Here is a 12,523-nt window from a genome sequence, read left to right as displayed (position 1 = left end):
TGAAAAGAGATCACCCTATACATGTGGTAATGTGCAAATATCACATATGAGGAAGTATGAATTATTACAGTCATTATTTAAACAACTAAGCATGTCAAATCAGTTGTCAGGTTTCAAAGAATCATAGCCTTCTTTCAAGAGGTCCCGCCATGTTTTAAGGAAACGTGCATTTTCCATACATTTGAAGGCAAGTTCTTCCACTTGAGCTGATACTGCAGATGTAGCTTCAAGAAGTTTGGTTAACGAAAATGCTGCCTGAAATTAAAGGAAAAAAAAATGGCAAACAAGTTTATTTTTAAAATTCTCATTTTATAAATAGTCTACAAATAGCTTAAAGCCTTGAATCTAATGCCCAAGTTATTTTCTTTAAAAGTAACATGTTTTCAAATTAAAACACTGGCTCTTTCAAGGAACTTAAAAAATTCTTTGACATTAAGTAAACTTTGAGGAAATATGTCTGCTAGAAAAATATCCAATATGTATGAGACATGACGAGTCAGTATTTTTGTTTTAATTGAAACTATACTGGAGTCTCACTGAGGTCAACAAGATGACTTGGACCTCTTGACACTACATACCAGAAGTATCTGAAGGACTTTATCATAACCAACTCTTACCGATATTTGGGTAACATGGGCATAGTTCCACTATTTTTACCTGCCAACACTTTAGAAAATGAAAATGTATAGCTAAAAGAACAGATACTCTCAGCTCTATCAAATAATATCAACAAAATCTCACACAAATGTAGAAAATATCCAGTTCTTGGTGGAAAATTCACTTTTTTAATCACATGTTTTCTTCACCTATGATATACAATAACATTATTCCTAGATAACACATCAGCACTTCATTTCTACATATGTACTTATAACCAGTCCTGTTCTGCAAAAATAAAAGCTGGATCAGCACCGTTAGTCATCTTTAAAAAAAAATAAATAAATACTTGAGCAATGAGATAATCAAGTTCATTCCTCGGTTTTCAATCTGCAAAGAAAGGTCTATTCCACAAAGCTCTCCCGAGAAAGGTTACACCCTACATACCTCATTCCACTTGACCCCCTCAGGAATCCATAAATACAGAAACTGTGACTGTGCCCCCGCACCCCTACCCCCCGCCTCCAGTGGTGTGTGAGTTAGGGATAGGGAGGTGGGGTGCTAGTTTCCAGGAATTCGAGATTTAACAGAAACCATCCAGACTAATTATGCATTCTAGCAACCACGGGAGGAGTCCTGCACGAAACCGTTAACGAGGCCAATCAGCCTAAGTCCTCCAAGCTGGGTCCAGTGAGAAGCACGCCTGAGGTAGACAATAGCAAATAGCATTATCAGCTGGCTCTGGGCAGGTGGCCAACTAGAACAGCAGCTCTAAGTCCCACGTAAAGAAATCGCAGCCTGATCCTAAGCACCAACAGGCAGCGAAGCAAACCCATGCAGTTAAAACCGTTCTCCGATAGGAGAGGAGGGGGCAGAGAGAACATGCACCAAGCGGCGCAGAACTGTGTGGTTTCGGGTTACTGGGGATGATTGAAACCAGAAGGGAAGACCCAAAAAACAGAAAAAAAGTGCGGAGTGGAGGGATAACCCCTTAATTCCTCAATACTAAGTCGACAGCAGAATCCTCGGGTGGGATGGCACTTTAGCGGCTGGCATCCTTCCCCATCCCGCCCACATCCTCAGTAGGCAGAAGGGTCAGTCGCAGGGCCGAGTGAGCGGACTCCCCGCCCCTCCCGGGCCCTGCAGCTGTCTGTCTTCCGAGAAGCGCCGGGAAGCGGTCACGGACCTGTCCGGCGACAAGACACTCACGTCTCCGATCTGCAGCTCCACTTCTTCCAGCGGGTCCACCGTCCGGCCGCTGCGCCTGCTCGGAACTGGCCAGCCCAAACTCACTGGGACGCCCGGCGAAGATGCTGAAGAAGTGTCTGAAGATGAAGGAGAAGACGGTGGCGGCGGGGGCGGCGAGGAAACCTGCAACTCCTCAGGGTCAGCCATGGGGACTAGCTAGGACGGCACAATCCGGTCAGAGCAGCAGAACCGATACCAACAGTCTTTTCAACCGCTCGCGCCCAAAGCCCAAAGGCCCCGCCTCCTACGGCCCGAAATCCCGCCCCATCTCCTCGTGGGTCTCACCCAAGACCACAAAGACTTTTCACTTTTAGGGACAGCCAATCAGATGTCAGTCATTTCAGCTTTCCGGAGCAAACCTCCAGCCGGGCTCGGAGGGCGCTTGCGCAGAAGACTACAACTCCCAGGATGCCATACGCGCCGCTCCGCCTTCCACGGCCTTTCACTGCGCGTGCGTTGTGCTACGGCATTCGTGGGCTCCTGTCGCCGCCCTCCGGCCTCCTCACCTCGCCTGGGCGCGCAGGGACTTGGACTCTCTTTTCCTTTTTGTGTTTGGTACATGACCCGGAAGCCTCTGCTGGCCGTCCGCGTCATGCATGGCGCCGGCGCAGAGCGAGAAGGAGGCGGGAACGCCGTGAAGCAAGAGAGGTCGGCTGAGCGGAGAGGCAACCTGCAGTGGAGGAGTTCTTGCTTCCCTGCCGGTGATGGCGCCCCCCGCTGTCTAGAGGTCTACCGCCCGCGGCGAGCAGCAGACAGTCCTCCTTCCGTTGTGTCCAACCAAGAGTTCTGGTGACTTTGAACATGTTGGTGCCGCTAGCCAAGCTGTCCTGCCCGGGTAAGAGGGAACTTCGGGTAGGGATAAGTGGAGGAAAGTGGAGGAGTTAGGGCGACATGGGCAGGGTCACACGTGGAGGCTGTAGGCACCTCTCCCCTTCCGCCTCTTATCTGCTTTCTGGGGCTGCAGTAGGGCAAAGGTCACGGTCTCCGCGCCTGTTGGTGGACCCTGGCTTCCTCACGCCTGGGTTGCCCCAATTGGAAGAATTAACATCTAGGCCAAAGGTCATGGGCGGAGAATACTTGTCAACAAGCACCCCTCAACCTCCCGTGGACTCCTGAACTGATTCTTCCCAAATCCCTTATCCCAAAGCCCAGGTGTTACCTATCGCCTTATTGCAAATGGAAAAAAATATTTGCAGTTTTTCTCCTTCATCCTGACCTGACTTTCGTCTTTGTAGCCATCCTAGTCGAGTAGTAAAGAATTTGAAGTCTGATCTGTCACATCATGATTAACATTCATATGCTGCCTAAATCACCAGATTATATATACAGCCAGGGATTTTTCTGCTTTGTCTAAAATTAACTCTAGGATCTTTATCGTGTTATGTGTATTCCTTGCGCCATCAGGATGATTGATGGAGTGGATGATGTTTTTAAAGGTTTACTTAAAAACAACAAAAAAATGTTTAAGTCAAACAGAAAAGTTTATTAAAAGATCTTGAATTCTGTCATAACTGGCTTAATTTTTTAAATCTTTAGTATAAGTCTAAGTTTTGGTTATAGAATCTTTAAGCAGTATAATACACATTGCAAATTCAAGGATGTTCTTATGTAAATTTCATGAAAGTAGAATTTTTTAAACTTGGCCGTCATCATTTTGTTTGTATTTTCTGTCACCCATGTGTCTATACACACCTAATGTGTAGATATGCTTTATGTTTTCTGGAACCTCAAAGTGGTTAGATGCTCTCTGCTCTACAGCCTAATTTGGATGCAATCAGGCTTGACCCGGGTGCTAACCAAATTCCACTACTGTTTCTGTTTACTTTGGATGTGAATTCTTTGCTTTTCATAGCTTAATGTTATGTTAGGACTACTGGCATCAAAGAGGTTGGACGCAAATGTGACTTTGGTATGGTGATGTTATGAGTTCAATGGACTTTGTGACCTCACTTCCCTACCTAGGTGCCTAAATGTTCACATCTCTAAAGTGAGAGATCAGATTTGTTTTCAGAAAAGGGGTAAAGGTTGTGACTTTTTTTTTTTTATTCCCTGTAGGAAATCAGACTACACAATTACAAATATTCTCAAGAGAATCAGTAGCCATGCAAGCAATACACATAAGAATGACGGTTTGTCATATTCCAATCATCAGTCTTCAGAAGTAAATAACTTCTATACACTGAACTACAATGCATTGGAAAAAGAAATATTCTTTTAAATATTGATAATAGTATATTTGAACTCTGGAACTGAGTTCTTCTCTAATATATTAACTTAGTTTCTGTACATTTTTTTTCAAAATTTAGGATAGGTAAATAGTAATCTAAGGCTTTAAAAGTATTCCTAATACTATAGTTTTTAATATGTGTTTGCTAGTAGAGAAAATTAGTTTCTTTGCTGCTTTTTTAGAGATTGATTATCAAAAACAGATTTTTTAAAAGAGTTCAACCACTCCAAATCTCTTCCTCTCCTGCATCCATCATAATCTTTAATGATTGTATGGTGCCAGGTTTTTACTTTAAAAAAAAAAAGCATTTTATTGGAAAGAATAAAACATCAAATAATATTAATTGTGCAGTTGAGTGCTAAAGAATAAGAATAATTAGCCTATGCCAGGCTGATTTTATTAAAACATCATCTCTCCATTTAATCAGAAAGAAAGAAAATTTGATTTTACCACAGTGAGCTTCTGTGACTTCAGAGATAATTTCAGATCAAATGATAGTCTCAGAGCTTTACAGAATATTTGAATATTTACAGAATTGAGGCTGAATTTAGCTAAGGATCATCTGAATTGCTTTTTACCTGCTGTAAATGGAGATTGTGGCTACCCCACATATCTCATAAAGTTCTGAAGAATAGGATATGCTATTAAAATACCCAATTCTTAATTGTTCAGTATGTTCATGAAAATGTAAATTGTGTTATATAGTCCAAATCCATGTGAAATTCTTTGTTAATTTTTACTATTTGTTACAGTCCATTTTTGGAAATTTGTTCATTTGCAGACAGATGCTTCATAATAAACAATTTAAAAGTTAGGAAAAGGCCTGATTAATATTGCTCTATACCAGAAGTTAAACCAGAGACAGGTTCCTAAATGACAGTTGAAATTTTAGCTAGGAAGAGTAACAAATACATATGGATGACTTGCTTTGTGTAAGACATATACTAGATTCTTAATTATAATGTCTACAAGACAAAGATTGACCATAAACTTTAGAGCTGAGGGGGTGAGAAGAGTAAAATAACTTAATGAAGGTTTCATTGCTATTAATAAATTCAAACACAAAGTAAACAGACTTCAAAGCCTGTCCTCTTAACCACACCTTTCCATATTGCCCTTTTTTGGTTTTGTTTTAAATTAATAAACTTTTTTTGGAGTAGTTTTAGGTTTAAAGAAAAATTCAGCAGAAAGTTCATAGTTTGCATACATTAATAGCTTCCTGCCCCCTGCCCCTTCCCTGTTATTAACATCTTGCATCTAATATTTGTTACAATTGATGAGGCAATATTGGTACATTATTATTAACTAAAGTACTCAATAGTTTACATTAGGGTTCACTCTTTGTGTTGTACATTCTGTAGGTTTCGACAAACGTATAATTACTTGAATCCACCATTAATTGCATATCATACAGAATAGTTTCATTGCTTTAAAAATCCCCTGTGCTCCATCTGTTCATTCCTTCCTCCCTTCTTCCAAATCTCTAGCAGCCACTAATCTTTTTACCAGCTCTTCTGCCTTTTCTAGAATGCCATATAGTTGGAATCATACAGTATCTAGCCTTTTCAGACTGGCTTCTTTAACTTAGTTGTATGCATTTAAGTTTCCTACATGTCTTTTTGTGGCTTGATAGCGCATTTCTTTTTAGCACTGAATAGTATTCTATTGTATGGATGTACCGCAGTTTATCCATTCACCTATTGTGGGACATCTTGGTTGTTTCCAAGTATTGATGATTATGCATAAAGTTGCTATAAACATTCATGTGCGTTTTTTGTGTGGACGTACATTTTTAACTCATTTGGGTAAATGCCAAGGAGTGCAATTGCTGGGTCATGTGATAAGACTATGTTCAGTTTTGTAAGAAACTGCCAGAGTGCTTATAAATGGCTGTACCATTTTGTTTTCTCTCTAGCAATGAATAAGAGTTTCTGTTGCTCCACATCCACAACTAGCATTTGATGTTCTGAGTTTTGCGCATTGTTGCTATTCTAATAGGTGTGTAGTGTAACTTGTTTTAATTTGCAGTTCCCTAATGACGTAAGATATTAGGCATTTTTTCGTAGGTATATTTTCCATCTGTATGTCTTCTCTGGTGAGGTATCTGTTCATATCTTTTGCCCATTTTCTTGATTGCTTGTTTTCTTATTGAGTTTTAGGAATTTTTAGTATATTTTGGATACCAGTCCTTTACCAGATATGTCTTTTACAAATATTTTCTCCTAGTCTGGCTTCTCTTTTCATTCTCTCATGTTGGCTTTTTAATTCCTCTGATTTTTAACTCTGCCTTGCTTTTTCACAGAGGATACTCAGAAAAGCATTAATCTTTTATAGTTCCTCGTGTCAATCATAATAAATGAGTACCTTAATAAAGGAGAGTATAAAGAGGACTATCTAATATTTAGTCAACAAATATTTATACCTACTATATAAGCTAACACTAGGATTTAGCATGCAACAAGGAAAAAGATACTTTAGGAGCATGCTATCTGCTGGGGAATACAGACAGCTAAATGAGACATTTATATTAATACCCTTTTTTGGTCATATAGATGTTTTAGATTTTTAGTCAAATGATTTTATGATTTTTTAGATTTTTATAATGTTAATACTTAGAAAAACCTTTCAAAATCCTAGATTCCCATGTTTCCCATGTAATATTTTTGGCCGGGCGCGGTAGCTCCCGCCTGTAATCCTAGAACTCTGGGAGGCCAAGGCGGGTGGATCGCTCAAGGTCAGGAGTTCGAGACCATGTAATATTTTTGTGGGTGTGAATGTAAATATTCTTTTTTTAAATAACAGCTTTATTGAGATACCATACAATTTATGCTCTTTAAAATGTACAATTCAGTGGTTTTTAGTATAGTCACAGGGTTGTGTTACCATCACTATATCTGTTTTAGAACATTTTTATCACCCCAAAAAGAAACCCCATGCACATTAACAGTCACTCCCAAACCCCTACAGCCTTAGGCAAAAACTAATCTACTGTCTGTCTCTATAGATTAGTCTATTCTGGATATTTCATATACCTGGAATCATATAACATGTCATCTTTTTGTGACTGGCTTCTTTCACACAGCACATTGTTTTCAAGGTTCATTTATGTTATAGCATGTATCAGTACTTAATTTCTTTTTATTGCTGAATAGTATGCCATTCTATGGATATATCATTTTTTGTTTATCCATTCATTGATGGACATTTAAGTTGTTTCCACTTTTTGGCTGTTATGAATACTGCAGCTGTGAACATTCTTATACAAGATTTTATGTGGAAATATGTTTTTATTTATCTTAGGTATATACCTAGGAATGGGTCATGCGAAAACTCTATGTTTAACCTTTTGAGGAACTGCCAGACTGTTTTCCAGAGAGACTGCATCATTTTGCGTTCCCACCAGCAGCATATAAGGGTTCCAGTTTTCCACATCCTCATCAACACTTACAGTCATCCTAGTGGATGTAAAATAATATCTCATTGTGGTTTTGATTTGCATGTACCCGATGGCTAATGATGTTAAGCATCTTTTCATGTGCTTATTGGCCATTTGTATATCTTCTTTACAGAAATGTCCATTCAGATCCTTTGCTTGCTTTTTAATTGGGTTATTTGTCTTTTTATTGTTAGATATAAGAGTTCTTTATATATTCTAGATGCAAGTTCCTTATTGGATAAATGATTTTCAAATATATTCTCCCATTCCATGGGATATCTTCACTTTCTTTATGATATCCTTTGAAGCACAAAAGATGTTATTATAATTTTAATGAAGTGCAGTTTAACTATTTTTTCTTTTGTTGCTTGTACTTTTGGTTGTCATATCAAAGAAACCATTGCTTAACTCAAAGTCACAAATTTATATCCATGTTTTTTCTAACAGTTTTATAGTTTTAGTTGTTACATTTAAATCTTTCATCTTTTTTGAATTAACTTTTATGTCACCATAATTTTTTTTAACTTTTTATCTTGAAATGATTTTAGACTTACAGATGAGTTGCCAAGATAGTACTTGGCATTCTCATATATGCTTTGCCAAGCTTAATGTCTTACATAACCGTGGGATAATTATCAAAACTAAGAAATTAACATTGATGAAATATTGTTAATTAAACTACAGACTTTATTTATATTTTCTTTTTCTGTTCCTGGATCCAATCCAGAGCACCACAGTGCTTTTAGTTGTCATGTCTCCTTAGTCTCCTTCAGGGAGACAGTTCGTCTTTTCTTGTCTCTCATGACCTTTACACTTCTGATGTGTACTAGTCAGGCATTTTGTAGACTGTGCCTCAATGTGAATTTGTCTGATGATTTCTCGTGATTAGACTGAGGTTAAAGATTTGGGGAAGATCAGATTAAAGATTTGGCTCATGTCTGTATTCACAGCACTTTGGGAAGCTAAGGCAGAAAGTTAGCTTGAGGTCAGGGGTTCAAGACCAGCTGGGGAAATATAGCAAGACCCCATTTCTATAAAAAAAATTTTTGATTAAAAAAAGAATTAGGGAATCTGTACCACAGAGGTGAAAAACTATTCTCATCACATCATATCAGGGAGTCAATATGTCTTACTTTTGGTAATGTTAAACTTAATCACTTAGTTAAAGTGGTGTCTGCCATATTACTGTAAAGTTAATATTTATTCTTTCCACAATCTACTGTCAAAAGCTAGTCAATAAGTCCAGCCCACTCTCAAAGAGAGGAGGGTCAAAGAATTTGTGGCTATCTTACCATAATCTTTTATACTTTGAGTTGCTCTGTTAACACCTTTGATCAAATGGAATTCATTTTGACAAAAGGAGCAAGGTATACTTTTTTCCAGATGGCTTTTCTAGCTATCTCTGCACCATTTAATGAGTAACCATCTCTTCCTCCTGATTTGAAATGGCATCTTTATCATATACCAAATCCCTATGTGCATTCTATTTCTGAGGTCTTTATTCTGTTCCTTTTATTATTCTAACCCTCCTTCTATAACAGATTTCTAATTATTATAGCTTCAAATATAAGTTTTTATATCTGCCAGGACTGGTTTTATAGGGGGATTCTCTGTTCTTTTTTTTATGATAGGAAGGATTATCAAGGAGAACAGAGACAGAGAAGGGAGTCAGAAATTGAAGATGCAGGAGGAAGGCAGGATATCAGATGGAGGAATGTCCCTAAGAAGATGAGAGAGATAAGTCTCATCATCCAGGCAGAAGAATTAAGAAGAAAAGTTGTCTCTTCTGTTGTAAACTGAAGGAATGAACACAGTATGGGTACAAATACAGATTACGTTGGAGGTAGTTAACAAAGAATTGAGAGAGTTCCCATCTAATTACTTCTGTCTTTATGAGGTTTGATGTGAGGGTATCTGCGCTGAGTAAGAGAAAGAGGAGGTGGAGTTGAAGGTTTGAGGACAACAGAGAAGGTTTAATGTACATTTTTGCAGATGAATCTTTGCACACTTCTATTTATTTCCATAAAATACTGTTTGCTGACTCAAAATATATACATTTTTAAGGATCTCAGAAGATACTATATGGGTAAATCAACTTACCTAAAAAAGAAGCTTTCCATAAAACCCAGTTTGCCCTTATGTTGACCCAACATAATTGTTAATACTCTTCCCCATTACTCTCAATAGTGTCTGGTGTAGATGACTAGTCATATGATCATTTTATCATAGTTTAAGCCTGACATGAGCTAAATTGAATAAATTTGTTTATTAGATGGTTTTAAAATATTTAAGATTTGAAAACATTGCTTGATGAGGAAAAGCTAACTGAATTGTTCATGTAGGAAATAGTACAGTCTATTTCAGTTTATATCCCTCATCAAGTATAATCATTCAGTTTATATGTTTTTTCAGTCTACTCCTAGGGAAAACTAAATGAAGAAAAAGATAATGCTCATATTTTTTGTGCAGCTTATCAGTGCTTTCATGCCTTAAAAATTAAGAAAAATTATCTACCTCTATGTGCTACAAGATGGTCTTCAACTTCTCCTGTACCTCGAATTACTACTCACTATACTATTTATCCCCGGGATAAGGACAAACGATGGGAAGGTAAGTAATTTGTGTAACACTTATGAGACTTTTCTAGATACTTTGTATCATTTTGTGGAGGAGAATATTATATTATTGATGATAGTTTAGAAGTATTTAATAATATTTTATGGCTTTACAAATATATATTGCTATATTCATGTACCACATACATTTCAGGCAGTGACAGACAGCATATATGACAGTGGTCCCATAGAGAGTGATGGAGCTGAAAAATTCCTATCACCTAGTGACATCTTCCAGAACATCATTTTCAAAATGTCATACTGCTATGCATTACTCACATGTTTGTGGTGATGCTGGTGTAAACAAACATGCTGCACTGACAATTGTATAAAAGTATAGCACATACAATTATATATGGTACATAATACTTGATAATAAACAACTATGTTGCTAGTTTATGTATTTACTATATTATACTTTTTATCAATATTTTAGAGTGTACTCCTTCTACTTATTAAAAAAAAAAGTTAACTGTAAAACAGCTCAGGCAAGTCCTTCAGGAGGTATTCCAGAAGAAGGCATTGTTATAATAGATAACTGCTCCTTGTAGACCTTCCAATGAGACAAGATGTGGAGGTCAAAGACCGTGATTATTCATGCTCCTGACCTTGTTTAGGCCTGGGCTAATGTGTGTGTTTGTGTCTTAGTTTTTAACAAAAATGTTTTAAAAAAAATTTTTTTTTTTTTTTTTTTGAGAAAGAGTCTCACTGTGTTGCCCGGGCTAGAGTGCCGTGGCATCATCCTAGCTCACAGCAACCTCAAACTCCTGGGCTCAAGCGATCCTACTGCCTCAGCCTCCTGAGTAGCTGGGACTGGAGGCATGCGCCACCATGCCCGGCTAATTTTTTCTATATATTTTTAGTTGTCCGATTAATTTCTTTCTATTTTTAGTAGAGACGGGGTCTCGCTCTTGCTCAGGCTGGTCTTGAACTCCTGAGCTCAAACGATCTGCCCGCCTCGGCCTCCCAAAGTGCTAGGATTACAGACGTGAGCCACCGCGCCCGGCCTAAAAAATTAAAAAAAAATTTCAATAGAAAAAATTTATAGGATAAGGATATAAAGAAAGAAAATATTTTTGTGCAGCTATACAATTTGTTTGTGTTTTAAGCCAAGTGTTATTACAAAAGATTCAAAAAGCCAAAAAAAGTAAAACATTTATAAAGTAAAAAAGTTACAGTAACCTAAAGCTAATTTATTATTGAAGAAAAAACATTTTTTTCATAAATCTAGTGTATTCTAAGTGTACAATGTTTATAAAATCTACAGTACTGTGCAATAATGTCCTAGGCCTTCACATTCACTCACCACTCAGCTTATTGATTCACCCAGAGCAAATTCTAGTCCTGCAAGCTCTGTTCATGGTTCCGTCCCTATATAGGTGTACATTTTTAAAAAAAAAAAAAAAAAACTTTTATACTGTAATTTTACTGTACCTTTTCTGTGTTCAGACATGTTAGATACACAAATACTTACCATTATGTTACAGCTGCCTAGAGTATTCAGTACAGTAACATGGTGTACAGGCTTGTAGCCTAGAAGCAATAGGCTATACCATATAGCCTAAGTATATGGTAGGCTGTACCATCTAGGTTTGCGTAAGTATACTCTGTGATGTCCACAAAAGGGCAAAATCACCTAACAATGCATTTCTCAGAATGTATCCTTGTGATTGAACGAAGCGTGACTGTGTGTATTTGGATAAGCAGATATTTGCTAAATTTATAATAAGTCTCAAAGCCAAAAGTTGGTTTATGGAAGCTAAAATAAAATACACACTGGAACAGAACCTAAGAGAATATCAAGTTAATACAATATATTGCTGCTTAGTATAATTATTCTGCAAAGCACAGGGGGAATTTCTATAAATAATTCTCTAAAGCAAAGCACAGGGGGAATTTCTATAAATAATTCTCTAAAGCATAGTGGATATTTTTAAACCAGCATGTGATTTACCATGTGATTATTGCGTCATATTAATCCTAGAATTTTTATTTAACATTTTTTCTCCCCAGGAGTGAACATGGAAAGGTTTGCAGAAGAAGCAGATGTAGTAATCGTAGGTGCAGGCCCTGCAGGGCTCTCTGCAGCTGTTCGTCTAAAGCAGTTGGCTGCTAAACATGAAAAAGACATCCGTGTGTGTCTAGTGGAGAAAGCTGCACAAATAGGAGCTCATACACTCTCAGGGGCTTGCCTTGATCCAAGTGCTTTTAAAGAACTCTTCCCAGACTGGAAGGAAAAGGGGGTATGAAAATTTGTATTTTATGTAAAGTCCAGTCTTTATTGTTTTCTCTATTTCCAAATTACTTGAAATAGGAAACCCTTTTCATGTAATTCTAAGGGAATATTTCTATTTTTTTAATTAAAAAGAACAAAATAAAGATTGAAGCATATCAGGTAAA

The 12,523-nt window shown here is 37.5% G+C and overlaps 2 protein-coding genes across 2 annotated transcripts in view; one reads left to right on the top strand and one right to left on the bottom strand.

Annotated features, from left to right (window-relative positions):
• LOC105816482 (chromosome unknown open reading frame, human C4orf46) lies at nt 1–2,228 on the bottom strand. The gene is made up of 2 exons (XM_012651913.1): nt 1,807–2,228; nt 1–255 (listed from the first exon to the last, which is right to left on the bottom strand). The coding sequence occupies exons 1-2, from the start codon at nt 1,990–1,992 to the stop codon at nt 100–102; spliced, it is 342 nt and encodes a 113-aa protein (XP_012507367.1). The 5' UTR covers nt 1,993–2,228; the 3' UTR covers nt 1–99.
• A 76-nt stretch (nt 2,229–2,304) lies between these two features.
• The window catches only part of ETFDH (electron-transferring-flavoprotein dehydrogenase), a 43,243-nt gene continuing 33,024 nt past the window's right edge, over nt 2,305–12,523 (top strand). The window contains exons 1-3 of the mRNA XM_012651920.1: nt 2,305–2,680; nt 9,978–10,118; nt 12,137–12,366. Coding sequence (XP_012507374.1) covers nt 2,647–2,680; nt 9,978–10,118; nt 12,137–12,366 — 405 coding nt within the window. The 5' untranslated portion in view covers nt 2,305–2,646. The remainder of the gene's footprint in view (nt 2,681–9,977; nt 10,119–12,136; nt 12,367–12,523) is intronic.

The sequence above is a fragment of the Propithecus coquereli genome, unplaced genomic scaffold (genome assembly GCF_000956105.1).
Source record: "Propithecus coquereli isolate 6110/MARCELLA unplaced genomic scaffold, Pcoq_1.0 Scaffold376, whole genome shotgun sequence".
Classification (NCBI taxonomy): Eukaryota; Metazoa; Chordata; class Mammalia; order Primates; family Indriidae; genus Propithecus; species Propithecus coquereli.
This window is presented reverse-complemented; position numbering and strand designations above follow the sequence as displayed.